The 19,976-nt window shown below is 42.2% G+C and overlaps 1 protein-coding gene across 8 annotated transcripts in view; it reads left to right on the forward strand.

The window, feature by feature from the left end:
* KALRN (kalirin RhoGEF kinase) overlaps positions 1-19,976 on the forward strand; it is a 1,009,634-nt gene that overhangs the window by 878,112 nt on the left and 111,546 nt on the right. For 5 of the 8 annotated variants that reach the window (XM_056793558.1, XM_056793560.1, XM_056793559.1 and 2 more), the window contains 2 exons: positions 2,128-2,411; positions 3,436-3,540. In XM_056793558.1, coding sequence (XP_056649536.1) covers positions 2,128-2,411; positions 3,436-3,540 — 389 coding nt within the window. Of the gene's footprint in view, positions 1-2,127; positions 2,412-3,435; positions 3,541-9,450; positions 9,547-19,976 lie in introns of all 8 variants that reach the window. The other 3 variants (XM_056793570.1, XM_056793571.1, XM_056793566.1) reach the window with 3 other exon arrangements.

The raw sequence follows: 19,976 nt of genomic DNA on the forward strand, positions 1-19,976 counted from the left end.
ATTTTATTTTTTTAAACCCTTATCTTCTGTCTTAGAGTCAATAGTAAGGATTGGCTCCAAGGCAGAAGAGTGGTAAAAGCTGGGCAATTAGAGTTGTGACTTGCCCAGCATCACATAGCTAAGAAGTGTCTAGGCTAGATTTGAACCCAAGTCTTCCCATTTCCATACCAAAACTGGCGTCTTCCTTATTATTATTAGGAAACCCAGGAGGCAACTAGGTGGTTCAGTGGATTGAGAATCAGGCACAGAGATGGGAGGTCCTGGGTTTAAATCTGGCCTCAGACACTTCCTTAGCTGTGTGACCCTGAATAAGTCACTTAACCCTCATGGCCCCTTACTGCTCTTCTGCCTTGGAGCCAATATATTGGTTCAAGTTTTAAGAAAAAGGAAAAAATAACCTTCCTTAACAATCTAGATGTCATCCCCAACTCCTCATTCTGCCATCCCTCCCCTCCCATAGCCAATTTGTTGCCAAGTCCTGTTGATTTTATCTTTAGACCATTATCTCATATAAGACCTGTTCTCTTTCTGACATTTCAACCATTCTGGTACAGGTCATCACCTTAAGCTTGAACCATTGCAATAGCCTACTGATTCATCATTATGCCTCCAGTCTTTCCCCACTAAAGCCTGTCTTCTATCAAATTAACTATCAAATTAATCTTTCTACAACTCATATCTGATCGGGCCTCTCCCCTACTCAGTAAACTCCATTGGTCCCCTATCACTTCTAAGATTAAAGATGGCGTCCTTGGTTGTCACTCAAAGTCCTTCATAACCTGACCCCTGTCTGTCTTTCTAGTCTTCTTATTCCTTGCTTCTCCCCAGAGTGCTTTGCTCTCCAGTGGCACAGGCCCCTTGGAGGTTCTTTGTTATAGGATAATTAACATACCTGGAGCATTATGGGAGGGAAGGGTAAGCTAGCTTTAAAGGATAAGGGTGCTCTATGATACCTTAGTATCCTGATGATGGTCCACTGGGTTTATAGGATTTCCACAGGATTATAAAGCACTCCACTATCTCATGCATCTTTGGAAAATAAAAGGTGTATTCCCAAATTCAGCTGGAACAAACTGATTTACTTCATAATCCACTCAGGACTATCTCCCTGAGGATTATCTAGAACCAACATTTAATCTCAAAATGGCTTTGCCTTGCATCTCAGCAGGGTTCTAGACCACTTGTTGTGCATTGTTGATGTGAACTCAAGGGATAGGACCTCATTTTAATTTCAGTTTAGATTTGGCATCTTTAGGAAGAGAAGTCCCAAATCATATGATACAGGCCTAAGAAAATAGAAATGATTTAAGAATTATCTGTGATGCCACTCCTTTCCATGAAAGAGTTGAGTATAATAATTTGCTTTGTTCTAAAGTATAATTTTTAAAATGAACTAATCTTCCATCTGAGAATCAATACTGTGTATTGGTTCCAAGGCAGGGCTAAGGGCCAGGCAATGGGGGCCAAGTGATTTGTCCAGGGTCACATAGCTGGAAGTATCTGAGTCCAGATTTGAATCCAGAACCCTCCATCTCTAAGCCCGACTTTCAATACACTGAGCCATCTAACTGCTCCCTAAAGTATAACCTATTTGTTGCTACATCTAGAGGTAGAGACTAATGCTTTCCCAGGTATTTGAAACTATGTAAGACTTTACTTGGAAAACAATAAATCAAGGGTTCCTTTGAAGGAATTGGGAAAGGAATGGGAAGGGACAAGGATAGAAATTGTAACTATCCTAGATTTTAGGGTTGGAAGGATTCTTGGAGGCTATATAGTACAACTGGCTCATTTTACAAATGAAGAAACTGAGGTCTAGAGAGGTTCAATGATTTTCCCAGATTACAAATGGTTAAATGGTTTTCACATGGCTCTAAGTGGCACTGTTGGGATTTGAACTCCAAAGCCAGTGGGTTTTTTCAGTATACCACAACAGGCTGGTCCTGTCTGTAGCTTCCTAGAATGGCAGAAAGCAGCTGTGGTCTGATCCCCTGGAAGGACCCTCCTTGGTGGTCAGGCATCTTGGGAATGTGCTCCATCTGCTCCAGGGATTGTAACTAGGTCTGCTGGTCTGCTGGTCCGCTTGACCCTTGTTTGCCTCTTTTGTGCCCCTCTGTCTCCCTGCAGATGCCTACTCGGGCTCTTCTGGTGAAAATGGAGGCAAGTCAGAGTCTGTGGCCAATCTCCAACCTCAGTCCTCCCTGAACTCCATCCAGAGCTCTCCAGGCCCCAAGCGTTCCACCAACACCCTTAAGAAATGGCTCACCAGTCCTGTGCGCCGGCTCAACAGCGGCAAAGCCGAGAGCAACATCAAAAAGCAAAAGAAAGTACGGGACGGACGGAAAAGTTTCGATCTGGGATCCCCCAAGACTGGCGACGAAACCACCCCACAAGGGGACAGTGCTGATGAGGTACTTACCCCATGGGTCCTGGAGTCCTCTAGAGGAAAGCACCCCACTAGTGGGGGGAAGGTGTGATTTTAGGTCCCTCATAGTGGAGTCTTCATGCCTATTGTACCATAAAACTTTTGTGCTTTTTTTTTTAACCCTTTCCTTCCTTCTTAGAATTGCTACTAAATATAGGTTCTTAGGCATAAGAACAATAAGGGCTAGGCATTTGGGGTTAAGTGACTTGCCCAGGAAGTGTCTGAGGCCAGATTTAAGTCCAGGATCTCTTATCTCTAGGCCTGGCTCTTTATACACTGAATCACTTAACTGTCCCTTTTCATGGGTTTTTATGGTGCTTGGCTAGTCTCAACTCCTCCTCAGTAACCTTCTCCATTGGGATAAAGAAACATAGTTCTTTCAGCCTCTCCACAGCCATGATCATTATACTCAAAATTTACCAAAACAGGAATCTAGTATTAACTCATATCTGATTAGATAGACTTGCTAGAACTAAAATTGAACATTAATCTGATGCTTACTTCTCATCTGAAATACATCTAAGAAGCTCCAAATCATGAGGTTAAGGCTGAAATAACTGGTTAGATTTACCATAGCATGGAGTATCCATTTATCATCTTTTTGGAGAGGAAGAGAAGTGGGATAAGTACAGGTGGTGCCCCAGTCTCCAGCCTTGTCTTATACTTTTATTTTTAAATCTATCCAACCAAAGATAGTGTCTTCACATAAAAGTGGAGGCATAATAGAACAGCAGAAGGACTAAGAGTTGTAGAGTCAGAAAACCTGAGTTCAAGTTGTCCCTCTGGTACTTATTACCTATGTGATATTGGGAAAACCACCTAATTTCCCAAAGTTCAATTTCCTCATTGATAAAAACAAGGTGGCAGAAATCCTAGGTGGCCTTTATGCTCCTCCAAACACCCAAGGCTCTAGAGAGAAAGTTAGAACATTTATTAAGCACTTAATATGTACTAAGCTCTAGATCCATGATGCTATGATTCTATGATTAATGGCATGTTCTTGGTTGTAGAAGAGCAAGAAAAGTTGGGGTGAGGATGAGCCAGATGAAGAGTCCCACACACCACTTCCTCCTCCAATGAAAATCTTCGACAATGATCCCACACAGGATGAAATGGTAGGTTCTCTTGACCACCTCCATGCATGATGGTGCAGGTGTTTGGTCTCCTTTGTGATGTTTGCTTGTATCATCCTTTCCCCACTTTCATCCCTCTTCAAATGTAAACTATGATCATTCTAGGTCCTGCCCATGATGGGTTCCAGGTTGCACCTGTATTGGGTTATAGGTTTGGTTCTCTCTTGGCTAACCCAATAAGAGAATACTGACCTGTCATCCCATGATGCAGGCTCTTCAGATAAACCTCATATTTGACTAATCACCCGAGAATGATGCTTCTGGAATTGTCAGCAACAGCAACTGAAATTCAAAGGTGTTTTCATGAACTGCGATATCAAACATACAGCCCACATGCAGCCCACAACACTGTTTGAGTGTGACTCAAACAAGATTGAAATGTAGTTCCTATTTAATTTTAATGCATTGGCATATTAATCGAAAAAGAAATATATGAACACGTGTGGTTTTCTTAGTCAATATGCAGCCCACAAGGATCCTTATATATATAGTTTAGTGGTCGATGTTTCTATTTGAGTTTGACCCATTGCTCTAAAGGATTAAGCCCAAGGAAAGTCAGGTTGGGATATGCATGGCCCTGCAAGTCCTAGAGGCATCAACATAGATTTTAGTCCATGATGGTCTGTTTCCTGGTCCAAACGTCATCAGGTGATTTTTTGCCTAGGAATTTTCCTCCATTTTGGTGAGGTGAAATATTTGAGCTAATCTTCAAATGATGAAAGTATACTCTAATTATAATAAACCACCTACCCCTTCCCCCATGCAGGGCAGGTCCTATCATTCTATACCCAAATCATACTCTGGTTGCCCTGCTTGGGTTGGGAAGGGAGCAATGAGGGATGGAAAGGGTCATTTATAAAAGGCCCAGATTTTAAGAATCCTTCAAAGAACCAAGCTAGATGCATTTTTAAAAAATCCATAAAGTAAATAAATTAGAAATTATAGAATCAAAAATTTAATCTCAAAGTTAAATTATAATACCTCTTTGCAATTATTTGTATTTGAAATATGCTTGCAGATAGAAGAAATGATAGTGAGTCATAGTATAATTATTCTTTTTTTTAATTTTCAAAATAATTAATACACCTGATCCTTCTAGAATTAATTCAGGTGTTGCTCTGGGACAGTGATGTTGGTCAAAGATGGAAAAATGAAATATTTTTTTAAGAAGAGTTCCCCGCTCCCCAAGGACCTTCGCTTTGCATAATTAATGAACCCATTCAGTAGCAAAGACTTGGTGATAGCAGATATGTCAATGTTTACCTTTTGGGTTCCTCTTAGAAGTGGCCACCCCATTGAGTAACTTAGTAATTTCTCATTGCCTCAGGATGGCTGAGAGTCCAAGTACTGCTACTTAGCCTATGGATGACTTGGCTCATTCTTCTCATTGCTAGTTCTTCTGCTAACCAGTTTCATGTTCCTGTTGCCTCATTACTTCTTTGCTGTTCAGATACAGACTTCCAGAGCTCAGATCTCTGGGAGTGAAAAGCTTTGGGTCCTTGGGGCCTCTGGAATTGGATTTAAACTTTTGTTTTGGTTTGGTTTTCTTTTACTTTCATTTCATTGTTTCACCATGTATCATTTTGTTTGCTCATTCCACCATTGTTCTTGGTTCTCCCTGCTCCCCAGACATCTTCCCTTCATGACTGCTTGGTGGCTCTCTACCTTACCTGGGGTTTTCATGCCTTAGGAGGGCCAAAATCTTTCACTGGGCTGCCACCTTGGGCTTATAGACAAATGTCCATCTCTTGGGGGTTCCACCTTTGCTTTGATCCTTCTGCTTGGCACTTAAGCTTACCTGTGTCATTTTCCATTGCTCAAGGTAGAAGCACCCCATTCAACCTTGTTTTAAGGGAGTTGCATTTGTTTAAGTGGGGTCCATCTTTTAGGGAAAACACAAATGTTTTTCTGCCCAGCATAGTTTCCTCCTTTTCCTTCTAAAGGGATTATTCCCCCAAGAATACCTAGGTAATACTTGATTTCCCCTGCTCCCAGTCAAAACTATTTCTCCTTTTGCTCCAGGCCTTGCCCCCACGTTGACTTGACTTGCTTTTTATTCTGTCTTTTTCAAAGACTGATCTTTGTAAAGTATTCTGTAAACAGTGATAGACAGTATTGGCCTTAATGTCCCGTTATATTTCATCCCAGACATCCCTCTGCAATTAGCTACCAACTTGCATAAGAGAGCTAAAGTTCACTGGGCCTAAACTCTCCCCTGCCAATTCCCTCCAACATGGCTTGTTTGGAAGGAAAGGATGTTTTGTTTCTAGGTAATATTTAACCAGGAACTCAAATGCTATCCTTCCCTTCAACTGCATTGTGTGGCCCCTCTCTGAGAAGGTAGCATGGATCCAGGCTCCCACAGCTCCCTGCCTTAGGGCTTGTAACATTTTTGGTTTCTAGATTTCATCTTTGAAAAAGTGACAGGAAGTCAAGAGTAGTTTTAGGTGGTGTGGCACTCAGGATGTTTCTAAATAGACAATACTTAAGCGCACGCGCAGCACACAGACACACACACACAGGGTTAAATCCTTCTTTTCTCCTTAAAAATAAATAGAAATAAGAGAAAAAGCATATGCTATCCCTCAGTGAGAGCAGGAGTCCCCAAGGAATAGTGAGGTTCTCCAGACTACTGGCATAATAACCAGATACAGTGGTTTTCTTTTGCATGTGTTTTTTTTTAAATTTTAAAAAATATTTTATTTATCTCTCTTGCTTTAAAAATCATCTTCATTTCTAAATGTACTCCTTCTTTTTCTCCTACCCATCCTTCAAAAGAAAGAATGAGAGAGGAAAATAAAGACAAAACATCAGCTACATCTGGTAGTATCTGTAATACTCCCCACTTCTTGTTCCATGACCTCAGGAAAAAAAAAAAAGGAGGTACATTTTCTTAATTCTTCTTGATGTCCAAACTCGGCTATAATTACCTGAAGGTCAGTTTCTTTCTTCCTTTCCTTCCTTCCTTCCTTCCTTCCTTCCTTCCTTCCTTCCTTCCTTCCTTTCTCCCTTTCTCCCTTTCTCTCTCTCTCTCTCTCTCTCTCTCTCTCTCTCTCTCTCTCTCTCTCTCTCTCTCTCTCTCTCCCTCTCCCTCTCCCTCTCCCTCTCTCTCTCTCTTTCTTTCTTTCTCTTCATCCTATCCTTCCTTGTAGTTGAGGTATGAGGTGGTCATGAACTCAGCACATCTGCCAAGGTCAAACATCCCTCACCTTACCCCTAACAGCTGTCTCCACCTTCCTGTATTCCCCCACAGCTTTGGACGATGGCTGCCATAGGCACAAAATGTACTGCTTTTAAAAGCCAGGATTTCTTCTCAAAGCTCAAACTTAATTATAAGATGCCACCTTTGGCCTCAGGCTACCCCCAGTCCCTTCAGAACCAAATGCTAAGATTTACTGGGGAATGAGGTAAAAAGGGTCTATTTTATCTGGAAATGTAGACCCCCAAAGTCTGAAAGACAAGTCAGCTGGGGACAGTTGAAACTTGAGAGCTGGGAGAGCAGATTTTGGCCAGATGATAATTGATTTTTGCTTGTGCAATGTCCCCACTCACTTTAGGACTGTTTGTGCTGCCCAGAACACTTTGCAAGGTGCTTCTCCCCAGGCGAGCTCTAGGTGTATGTTGTTCATGGTGCTGGGGATTGCTGCAAAGATGACCTGAGAATTCTCTTGGATTTCTCCCTTTTCCTCTCTCCTCTCTTACCTTCCCACCTATGGATCTAATCAGTCATCAAGTCTGAGGTGCTGAAGTTTGTTTTTTTTTCTTCTAGCATTTTTCCCCTTCAAATCTATCCTTTCCTTTTCCCTCTCTTTCTCTTGACATTTCTCACCTGAACCTCCAAAGTAATCGCCTCTAGACTCTGCCTGCCTTCCCATCCATTTGGAATTCTATTAATAGATTAATCTTGCCTTTTAAAAAAAGCACTGCTCAGGGGACAGCTAGGTGGCCCAGTGGATTGAGAATCAGGCCTAGAGAACCGAGGTCCTGGGTTCAAATCTGGCCTCAGACACTTCCCAGCTGTGTGACCCTGGACAAGTCACTTAACCCCCATTGCCTAGCCCTAACCACTCTTCTGCCTTGGAACTGATACTTAATATTGAATCTAAGATAGAAGGTAAGGATTAAAAAAAAAATCTTTGATTTGTCAATGTGAGGCCCCTGAAGAGTTCAGTTTAATGACTCTAATTCCACATAAAGTCCAAGGCTTTCCACAGTCTGATCTCAACCTATATTTCCAAGTTCATTTCCTATTCTGCTCCTGTGTGAGCTCTTGACTACAGCCAAGCAGTCAGGGACACATCTTACACTTTCTTACCTAAAGAAGCCCAGTTCTAGATACTGAGTAATAGAAACACAACCATGTACTCCTAAATCTAAATCTACAATTATTGCATGTTTGAGTTTTTTATTTTTTATCTTTATTGTGTTTTTAAAATTTTTTAAGTTCTTAAGTTATATACAGTTATTATATATAACATACATGTAGATGTATAAATTATAAAGTTTTTAAGAAGGGGCAACATGACATAACCAGGCTAGAGAACTGGCCTTAGAATCAAGAGGAACTGAGTTTGAGTCCTGTCTCTTATAATTCCTGGCAGAGTGACCCTGAGCAAGTCAGTTAGACACTTAGAACCTTTTTTTAAAGTTTATTTAATTACTTAATTTAGAACGATTTCCCATGGTTCCATGATTCATGTTCTTTCCCTCCATCCCCATCCCCCCCCCATAGCCAATGAGGAATTCCACTGGGTTTACACGTGTCATTGATCAAGACCTATTTCCCTATTATTGATAGTTGCACTAGAGTCTACGTCCCCAGTCATATCCCCATTGTAAACACTTAGAACTTGAAGAGACACTATAAAGCCGTGTTTCCGAGGAGGTGCTTCCTTGCATGAGCAGAGGAACTTTCCTCATCTGGGAATTCTCCAGCCCAATTCATGCCCAGGTCCAGTCCCAATCCTTAGAGCCAAAAAGCCTACATTATTTGAGATATTTGGAAAAATGGAAGGACCTTCAAGGGAGCTACAGTAAGTCTAGGCCAGTGTCTGAAGTATTGGGCCTTCCATAGAAGAAACTACTGCAGACCACTTCTGGGCGCCAAGAAGACCATAACGATTTCACCCACCCCTCTTTATTGAGGGTCGGGACAGTGGAAGAAGGATGGAGAGGGGGAGGGGAACAGTGTCCAGCACGTTTGCTTATGCCGAGAGACTCGTCAGGTGTCTGTCTTCAGGCTCCCACTGCTCAGGCCAGAGCATTGGTCTAGAGCTGGAAGGAACCTCAGGGGCCATCTATCCCAATCCCTTCATTGTATAGAGAAGGGAAAGAGTTGTTTAGTGAACATAGGAATGTCAGGAAATGGGATTTGAATCCAGGTCCTCTGAGTTCAGAGTTGTTCTTTTTGCTGCCTCATGTGGGTCACCTCAGGATGGGCACATCCCCGGGACCCTAGGCTGCTATGGCAATGGGGACAGCACCACCGTTGCCCTTTCCTTCCTGCAATCACACGGCTCCCAGCCCTCCAAAGGGAGTTCGGCCCCCAGACCGGCAGTATGGACTGCCCATCCTTTATCTCCAGGATAAATCAAAAACCCACCTTCCTGGGCTCCTGATGGCACAGCATGTGTGTGATGGATAGGGAAGTTCCAGTGCTTGCTGTTGCTGTTGCTGGTTCACTGAGGAAGCCTCTGTCAAACACTCCTGACCTATGAATTGGGCAGTGACCCATCTCCATGCCTGTGCTGTGTGGCCTGTATGTGGCTTGCTCTTCTTTTCCCCTCCCTTTCTCTTCCAAAGTGCAGCCCTGCTCCTTCTTTCCTTCCTTCCTAATTCCTCTTCCTTGTTTCTTGCTAATTTGCTTTTCCTTTGCCACCCACTGTCTTGCAGTCCTCCTCTTTGCTAGCAGCCCGGCAAGGCTCTGCTGATGTACCCACTGCTGCGGACCTTGTCAGTGCAATAGAAAAATTGGTCAAAAGTAAACTGGTAAGTGGGGAAGCCCTGGAAGCAGAGCTGAAGGATGTGTGTATGTGTGTGTCTGTCTGTCTTTCTTCTCCTTCCTCCTCTCCATCTCTCCTCACTCTTCCTCCTCTCTCCCCATGCAACTTAGGATGCCTTTACCTCTCTCCTGTTCATCTCTGTACCTCTCTACTGTTGTTGAGTATCATTCCCAAACAAATTCCTTCAGCTCCAAAAAAGCAGTGGTGGATTCTGGAACCATGTTCTACAAGTTTGTTCTCTCTGTCTCTCTGTGTCTCTCTCTATCTCTCCCTGTCTCTCTCCTTCCCTCTCCCCCCTCCCTCTCCCTCCCTTTCTCTCTCTCTCTCCTTCCCTCACTTCCTCTCTGTCTCTGTCTGTCTCTCTCTCATTACTGAATCTGTTGGTACTGGGGGAATAGAACAGATTAACGGTGACAAATATCTGAGAGGACTAACCACAAGGCAGTTCTACTGGCGCTGTGGCCTTCAAGAAGTGATCTGGATGGGCAGCTTAGCTCAGTTGGCTTAAAGCCCAGTGCTGATGAGGCTACAGGTCTGATTCCTGCCTGGGCCAGTTAACTTCACTTGATTTAGTTCTATGACCACAGACTGCTTCCCAGTCCTGGCCTGGAACCCAGACACGTATATGCGCTGCATGTGTGCGCGCGCACACACACACACAGTGGCAGATTATGAGAGGGAGCAGGCGTGTGTGTGTGTGTGTGTGTGTGGTTCAGTGGAGACACATCCCTGCAACCAGAAAAATAACCCTGGGCATGGGGTGCTGAGGATTTGTCAGTAATGTCCTCTTCATGTGCAAAGAACAGTGTAATGGAGGAAGGGACCATGGGGCTCCTGAGCATTGGAGCATCTGCACTGGGCTGGTGTAAGCAAAAATCTTTAGTATGTTCACCAGAGCATAGTTCTAGCTCAATAAAGTGTTGGCTCCTCTTTTTTTCCTCCAGTCATTTTCCATTTTATTGTAGCTATATGTAAAAGGATGACAAATAAATATCACTATCACCATTCTTCTATCTTTCCCCCACTACCATTACTACTATTTCTAATGGGAGTCGGATATATAGCTCCACTTGTGAGGTAGTGAGCTCTCCATCGCTAAGGGTCTTCAGACAGATGCTAGATGATCTTGCATTGGGGATGTAAGAGAGAGGAGTCCCATTTCAGGTCAGAGTTGGAAATGTTGACCTGTAAGGACTCTTCAGACTCTAAGGTTGGTGGTTCTTTCTTTTTGACCTCCCTGCAATGGTTGTCTACGCTTCTGTTCTCTATACTTAGCAGTCCTGTGTAACCAGTCCCTGTAGTGGGTGATGGAATAGGGTGTCAGTGTTGAAGAAGAAAGAAGTAGCCCCCAGAAACTTGTTATATGACTTTAAACCACTCATTGAGTATTACCATAGTGACTCCCCCAGCCATTCCACCCAGCAAACTTTCCCATGAATCTCTGTATCGTCCTTTTCAATTGTACATCCTAAAGTTTTAAGTAGTTTTAGCAGTTAAGCTTTCCCAGTAGCTGGGCTCATAAAAGTCCTCATGTTCCTGCCAGCCTGCTGTTTCTAAGGAGGCGCCAGGGACTGCTCTGAGGATGGAATTAGTTTCTGCTCCTTGACTTCTCCCCTATCTTTCTCTTCTCTTCCCTGAGTGCCTATAGTGTTTTTCCTTTATATATTTCATGACAGTGAGTCACCAAAGATCTCTTCAATGGCTTTGGGAATTGTTGTTTTGATCTTTTACTGTCTATCCTTTCCATGGACTTATCTTTTCTCCTATAAGTAGATTGTAGGCTGTCTGAGAGCATAGCTGGGTATTAAACTTCTTTTAGCATATAGTCCTGTACATGACTGTTGTCATTGAGTTTTTTCACCCGTATTCAACTCCTTGTGATCCCATTTGGGGTTTTCTTAGAAAAAATGCTAGACTAGTTTGTCATGTTCTTCTCCAACTTATTTTATAGATGAAGAAACTGAGGTAAACAGGGTTAAATGACTTGCTCAGAGTGACACAGTTTATAAATGGATGCGGTTAGATTTGAACTCCAGTTTTCCTAGCACTTTATCTGGTATTCAATAAATATGACTCATTGTTCAAATCTGCCAGCCTGTTTTGATCTCTAATGACATTTGTCCTACTGAGCATTTCTGGAAGGGGATCTATTTATTCTAAATTAGTTATTCTTATTAAGTATGTGACTAGACTCTCTCAGGAGTTCACTCTTATTCAATTTCTAGGAAAAGAGGGAGTCTGGCGTCTACGTTTGTGAGTAGAGTAGCCCCTGGATTGTCTCTGGTAAATTTTCCAGAATGGAGATGTCAAATCTTCCATCACCAAGTCCTAAGTGGCTTCTTTATGTACAGTAAAATTACTTTCTTCTTCGATTTTAGTGAGTTATTCACTATATTGTGTAGGGATCGCTGAATTCCCAATACTTGGCAAAGTGCCTGGCACATAGCAAGTACTTAATAAATGCCTTTGGGGGTTTCTTTTGCTTTTATTTTTATTGTCATGCAAAGCACACTTCCATATTGGTCACTGTTGTAAGAGCACACTCATACGTAACCAAAACCCCAAAATAAAATAAAAAATACACTAATGTGAAAGACGACTCCAACAGTTCTTTCTCTGGAGGTGGAGAGAATTACCCATCAGAAGTCTTTCAGGATTGTCCCAGATCAGTGCATTGCCGAGAGTAGCCAAGTTTTCACAGCTGATCATATAATATTGGTTACTGTGTACAACATTCTCCCGGTTCTGCTTCTTTTGCTCTGCATCAGTTCCCACACATCTTTCTAGCTTTTTCTGAAATCATCTTGTTTATCATTTCTCATAGCACAATAGTATTCCATCACCAACATGTACCACAACTTGTTTGTCCATTCCCCAATTAATGAGCATCCACTCAATTTCCGATTCTTTGCCACCACAAAAAGAGCTGCTATAATATTTTTGTACAAGTAGGTCCTTTCCCTCTTTTTATTATCTCTTTGGGATACAGACCCTGTAGTGGTATTACCAGATCAAAAGGTATGCACAGTTTTGTCGCCCTTTGGGCATAGTTCCAAATTGCCCTCCAGAATGGTTGGATCAATTCACAACTCCATCAGCAGTGCATTAATGCCCCAGTTTTGCCACATCCCCTCTAGCATTTACCACTTTCCTTTACTGCCATATTGGCCAGTCTGCTAGGTGTGAGGTGGCACCTCAGCATTGTTTTAATTTGCATTTCTCCAATCAGGAGGGATTTAGAACTTTTGTTCATATAATTATAGATAGCTTTGATTTCTTCATCTGAAAATTGCTTGTTCATATCCTTTGACCATTTGTCAACAGGGGAATGAATGGCTTTTATTCTTTTTTTGTCCATTTATTCCTTCATTCGTTCTTCTAATATTTGCTCTGGAAGCAAAGAGTGTAGTGGAAAGAAGAATCAGCTTGGAGTAGACCAGGTTCTTATCTCATCTTTGGCATTTGCTAGGTCTATGAAGTAAGGTGTATCACTTAAACTTGGAGTTTCAGTTTGTCCATCTGCAAAATGGTGGTGCTAATACAAAGTGGCCCAAAAGTCAGTGAAGCTTTAAGTTTTGATAGCTGATTAACAGCTTTGAAAGTTGATAAAGCATAAAATTGCACTGTGTCTTTTGGGACAACTTGTATCTGTAAATTTACCCGAGGGTAATATGCTGGTTAGTTTAACAATCAGGTTCTCCCCCCAAAAAGTATGTATAATACACTTTTAAGTTTCATCTGCATAATTAACATTTCCTCTTTTAAATCTAAACAAACAATGAAATAACAAATCAAGCCCTGATTTGTAGCATTTGCTGATTTTTAAGGTCTAAATGATCACGGCGAAAATTTAACAATCAACTCTTTTAAGAAGATATAAACTGGCACACACCTGAAACAATTTCATAGGGTTGTTGTACAAAATGAATAGAAGAATAAATGAAAAGTGCTTTGCAAACCTTAAATTGCTACATAAATGTCAGCTATGAATATTACTTATATTGTTATTAGGAACCAGGAATACCTGTGTTCAAGTCCTGCCTCTGACACTACTTACTGTGTGACCTTGATGAAGTCACTTTATCCCTCCATGCTCTAGGTACCTCTCTAAAACTCAGATTTGAAGAGGAGGTGGTGAGGAATGTTGGTAGAGAGATTTTCCTCATTTCCTCATTCCCTATGTTTATAAAACCACAGGTCCAGTCCCTATCTTATTCTTGTTACTATCAGATATGGTTTAAAAGAGGAAAGACTTTTTTTCTTGCCCCTTTTGTTCCCGCCTTTGGTCTCCCATGCAAATATGTTCACATTTCATCCTCCATGAAAGAGTAGAATACGGAAAGGGGATGAGTTCCCTTGACTGGCCTATGACTAGAAGACCTTCACAGGACTTCCTACCTCTAGCAGGACCTTGCTACCTTTCATGAGCTCTTTAGCTTATAGGCTGGGGTACTGTACTTCCCGCAAAAGAAGCAGGAAGAGGGGGCAGCTAGGTGGCATCTCCAAGGCTGGAGTTGGGGGAATGTGGATTCAAATTTGTTCTCAGATGCTTACTAGCTCTGAGACCGTGGTCAAGGCACTTAACCCGGATTGCGTAAGTCTTACCATTCTAGAGTCTTAGAACTAATACTAATGCAGAAAGTAAGGGTTTAAAGGAAAAAAAAAAAGAAAAAACAGGTAGAGCTGATGCTGTCTCTGGCAAGGAGCTTTACTTGGCTTAGCCCAGTTTCCCTCTGCCTCTCTTGGCTTTCCTCCATTGTTTGCTTGGCTCAAAGAATGATGCCAAACCCAGGTCTGAAACCTTTTTATGTGACCCCCTGACATGGCAGGAGAGCCCAATGGGAAATCAAACTGGAACTGGATTGGACTCCTTAGCCTTGCAACTAGAGGGCTCTTTAGGGAGACAGAAGCTTGGGCTTTAAAGCCTTTGGGCTTAGGGGCAGTTACGTGGCTCAATGATTCAAGAGCCAGGCCTAGAGATGGAAAGTCTTGGGATCAAATCTGGCCTCACACACTTCCTAGCTGCATGATCTTGGGTAAGTCACTCAATCCTAATCACCTACTCCTTAATCCTTCTGACCCTGGACTAGACTTACTGCAACTGTAAAATGAAAGGTTAAACTAGATAGCCTCTCTTTGGTACCTTTAGTGTTGTGTGACTTGAAGCTCTGCAGGATAATATTAGCCTTGGAAAGCTAGACAGCGTACTCTTTGTTCTTTAGTTTGTTTTCAGATTAGCCAGAGGCAGGGTTTTTACATGGTTCACTTAGTGGGAGATCACATCATGTTCCCCTCTGAATTTCTGTACCGTTCAGGGTGCCACACAAGTCGGACCCCAGTTCCTTAGGAAATTCCAGGTATATCTCTCTTCTTTTTTCTCTTGGAACCTCAGGAGTTCCCCCTCCTCACCACCATGTCTTCTCTGACATCGACGTCAACCACTGCAGAGAATACTGGACTGTGGCAAGTAAACCACATCCTCGATTTGACTCTTGTTTCCGCAAATGACACACCATTGTCTCTGAATCATCTGATGGGAACAGTACAGACCTGAGCCAGCCTCAGGACCATCCCAGTCAGGGCATCTGCTTGGATCTAGCATGGGCTTTTTCCCAAGCTGGGGTGTACACATGGCGTGGCTAGTCTCCCCAGAGGACTCGGGTTAAAATTCCAAATCCAGGGCTTTACCAATGGTAACCCAGGACAAGCCACGGATCATCTCAGTGAAACACTATTTGTACAACGAGAGGTCCAAATGAGCTCTCTTCCAGGCCTAAGTCCCATGATCTTAACCTATCCCTCCTTCTTTCCTACTATTCCCCTTCTGGCACTCCATGTTCTAGTCAAACAACATTGTTCTCCATTCTTCATTCTCATCCCAACGCTGCATTTCTCTTTACAGTCTCCAGTGCCTAGAATGCTTCCACCGCCAGTCTGTTAAAGTCTTGCCCTTATTTCAGGACCTCACATGAGAACTACCTTCTTGATGAAGTCCTCCCAGGCTCACGACTCCCAAGACTTCTGCATCATAGAATTTCTCATAGCATTTTGCTCAAACCTCTCTTTTGACTATATCTTCTTCTCCTTCTGTGTATATATGTCTTCCCCACCCTTTAGATCATTACATTTTAAGTACCTCAAGATCATGTCTTATCTGTCTTGTATCTCCCACCCCAGAACAGAGCCCTGCACATAGTAGGTGCTCAATTAATGTGTTTGCATTGTAGTAAATTGTTTTGGCAAAGAGATCCAGTTTTCTTATCCTCCTTGTCCTCTCCCTTTGAAGACTTCCTTTCCCAAACACAGCCTGAAAAACCTGGGAGAAAAAGTAGGGGGAGAAAAGTAGGCATGGTTCGTTCCACATGCATTCTTTCCTCTTTGGGTCTACGTGAATTGGCTCATTAAGTAGCTGGCACTGTTGTGTCAAATGATATGGGTCTTTGGAAGCTGGGTTAATTTTAATCTATCAGGAAATACCCCAAGGAAGAAGGGGGCATAGTGCTAGCAGCCAAACCCCTTTTATTCTTTCTGATGAGCCATAGATCACATGGTTTCCCCTTCATTTTAGAGCGTAGGGTCCTGAGGCTGAGAAGCATTCGGTCACCAGTCCAAGGCTGGCCACATAATAAAGAGTGGATCTGAGATCTGAATTCATGTTTCAGGGCCCCCTCTCTAATAACCCACCATCCTAGATCTCCTGGGATGGAGTCTGGTCTGCTCTCCTCTTACCAGTTCTTACTTACTTAAATTCTACTTTATGAGAAATTTCCTGATCTCAAGATAAACAATATCCCTCCTCTCCCAGCCTTTTCCCCCATATTTTGGGTCCAAACCTATGATTTCGTTTGTGTAAGGAAGTTCATTATGAAAACTTCCTTTACTAATGCAGATCAGCAACCTTATAGCCTTCCCAGAGTTACCCAGCTAGTATGTGTCAGAGGCAGGACTTGAACTCAGGACTTTCTGGCTGTTATAGCAACTCTGTATTCACTAGGGTCATTCTAGTGCTCTCCCCCTTATTTTGCACAATTCATCTTAATTCACCCTGTAGTAGCAACTCATATGTATATGAATTGCTTTTGTAATAAGCATGTGAACTAAGAAATTTCTTCCCCATGGCCCTGTGAGGGAAATTGTACAAGTGGTCTTTTCATATTATAGATGAGGTAACTGAGGCTCAGTAGAGATGAATTGACTTGCCCAGGTGTACACAGAGAGTAAGTATTACAGCCAAGATTCCACACCCGGTCCTTATTCTCCACATTCAGAGTCCTTTCCACCACATCATAACTCCTGCCCTCTGAAGAAGTTTTTCTGTTTGTTTTGTGAATCCGTTTCTTAAAAAAAAAAAAAAAAAACCTTACAGGGGGCAGCTGGGTAGCTCAGTGGATTGAGAGTCGGGCCTAGAGATGGGAGGTCCTAGGTTCAAATCTGGTCTCAGACACTTCCCAGCTGTGTGACCCTGGGCAAGTCACTTGACCCCCATTGCCTAGCCCTTACCACTCTTCTGCCTTGGAGCCAATACACAGTATTGACTCCAAGACGGAAGGTGAGGGTTTAACAAAAAAAAAAAAAAACTTACCTTCTGCCTTCATATGAATTCTAAGACAGAAGAGTAGCAAGGGCTAGGCAATTGGGGTTAAGTGACTTGCCCAGGGTCACACAGTGAGGAAGTATATGAAGCCACATTTGACTCCAGGTCTTTCCACCCCCAGGACTGGAATTCTGTCCATTGTGCTTCCAAGCTGTCCCTGAATCCATTCTGTTTTGACACAACAGATAACTGCCAACCTATTTTAACCAACACCCTATTCCCTAGAAGCGGTTAAATCAAATTGCCTAATAGTGTGATGGACGCTGATGGTACATGCCACTTTCCACGTTTATATTTACCCCAATTTGAATGGAAAGGAAGGACATAGGCTTTAACTTTGATAGTCTGCTCCCTACGTGGGCTGTTGTATTTGACCTCGAAGCTTATTGCCATTTATTTACGCAGTTTATACACATGTATTTATGTAGTTGGAGTCATTGCGTGCGTCATTGTTTATGACTCTGCTCCCTTCACCGGCATCACTTCATATAAATCTTTTAAAGTTTCTCCTCCCTCTCTGTGTTCATCATATCTTGCTGCCTACCATTTTTCCCTTGCATTCATATAACAGTTTAGCCATCCCTCATGGACCGACCCCTTTCCCCCAGCTTTTCAGTATCACAATGCTGCTGTGAATGCTTTTGTATATAATAGTCATTTCTTGTAGTCATGTGTCTCCTTGAGGTTCAAACCCAGCACAGAGATTTTGGTTCAATGGGAGGGAAAATCTTAAAGTTTCTTGCATATTCCAAAATGATTTCTCAAGCGGTTGGGTCAATTCACAGCTTCACCAGAAGGAATGAAGATGCTTCCCTTCCCACCAATGATGAATTTTCCAATCTTTTACCTTCTTTACCATTTTGATTGGTGTGAGGTGATACCTCTGGGTTGTTTGCATTTGTATTTGTCTTCAATGGTGATTTTGAAAAAGCTCTGAGATGCTCATTAATAGTTTTCATTCTTCTTTTGAAAACTGTTCTGTATTGTCTGTTGGAGAATGCGGCTTAATATCAGAGATGTACAGCAATTCCCTCTAGATTTTTAGAGATCAGACTTACCATAGATGTTTAATGCAAGAACTTTCCCCATTTGTATAATTTCATTCTAATTCTAGCTGTATTGATTTTATCTATGAAAAAGCTTTTTAACTTTATGTAATCAAGAGTGTCTACTTTGCCTTTTATGAAGGATAAAAGCTTTTTTAAAAAAAAGTATTGTGCTTTAGAAAAAGTTGCTTCTCAGGAGCCTTCCTTTGTAATTTGCCATTAAGCAAAGCAAACTGGACACATGGACCAAGTCTGACAACTTAGGCTTCATATCACAACCATAGTTTATTACCTTTTTTTACTGAGAAGGGGAAGCGAGTCTCATCGGTCTTCCAGAAAGCATACATTTTATAATTAGTAAACAAAAGAAACTAGATCATGAAAAAAAGGAGGCAAGGAGGGGGGATGAGACACAAGTGTAATCCTAAAATAATTTTAATCTAGCCAAATATTGACAAGAACAACTTTTTAGTCCTTTTTTCTTTTCTTTTCTTTTCTCTCTTTTTTTTTTAACTCTTATCTTCTGTCTTGGAACCAAGGCAGAAGAATGGTAAGGGCTAGACAATGGGGGGTCACAAGTGACTTGCTCAGGGTCACAAAGCTAGGACATGTCTGAGGTCACTTTTGAACCCAGGTTCTTCAAATTCCCGGCCTGGAACTCCATTCATTATGCTACCTAGCTGCCTCTTAACCTTCTATTCTGAGCCTTCTTCTCTTAGTCTGAATCTTCTCCAAGGAACCCTAGGTGAAGACAATGCTTCTGTACCTGGGCCCCAGAAGATGCTTGCCCAGAGCTCAGGCATTTGTCCTGCCTTTTGTCTTGCCACTGGACTTGGATGACGTCTCCCTTAAATCCAGTTCCTGTTCAAGTCATGGTCTTCTTTGAAGATGAAGGATGAAGAACAATAAGAGCTGTGCTAACCTGATGGGCACTCATATGGCCTCTTTCCTGGAAGTCTTTTTCTCTAGCCTTTGAAGTTCTGATGCTGACTGATTTCCACACCCAGGTCAACATTTGATTATTCTATAAACCCACTCTTCAGGCTGGCCCTCCCCTTCGGACAAAAGTTGAATTTCTTCATATTTCATTCTAAGTCACAATTGCCAAGGCCTGGCCTCAACTTGCTCACATGGCCCTTGGCCCTTTCTCAGCATGACTCTCCTTTCTAGTGCTCAGGGCCTTTCTATTCTGTTTCCAAAATTTACACCTCCCACAGTCTTTTAATACCACCTACCAAGTTCTAGTTTTTGTCCTGTGGGCTCTTCTTACTCTACTTATTAGCAGAGCTAGAAATAATAGACACTCTCTGAACCCAATAAACATTTCATAATGTTTCTTGACCTAGATTATTGATTCTGTGCAGGCTGTCCCGATGACTTATGGTCAATCTTAGGAATGGAAGAAGTGGGGAAGAATCTCATCCCAACGTTTTATAATAGAACTAATACTTCTGAGAAACAGTTGGCAAAAAAAAATACAGGCAATATCTATCCACAGTATATCTCTGTGGAATCATAACCGTGGGCCATTTAACTTGAAGAAAGACCACAGTCAGAGTAAAAGAATGTGACCAATATATCTGAGATAGCCCAGGATTATGGAGTCTTGTGATTTAGATCTAGAAAAAAAAACTTACAGCCCTCATTTTACAAATGAAGAAACCAACTTCTAAAGAGATTCAATGATTTGCCCAAGGTCATGCAAGAAGAAGTAGAGGAAACCCCCATGTCACTCCATGGGAGAAAACAGAACCAAGCTGGAAGACACTTCAGATC

Source organism: Monodelphis domestica, chromosome 4 (assembly GCF_027887165.1).
Source record: "Monodelphis domestica isolate mMonDom1 chromosome 4, mMonDom1.pri, whole genome shotgun sequence".
NCBI classification, from domain to species: Eukaryota; Metazoa; Chordata; class Mammalia; order Didelphimorphia; family Didelphidae; genus Monodelphis; species Monodelphis domestica.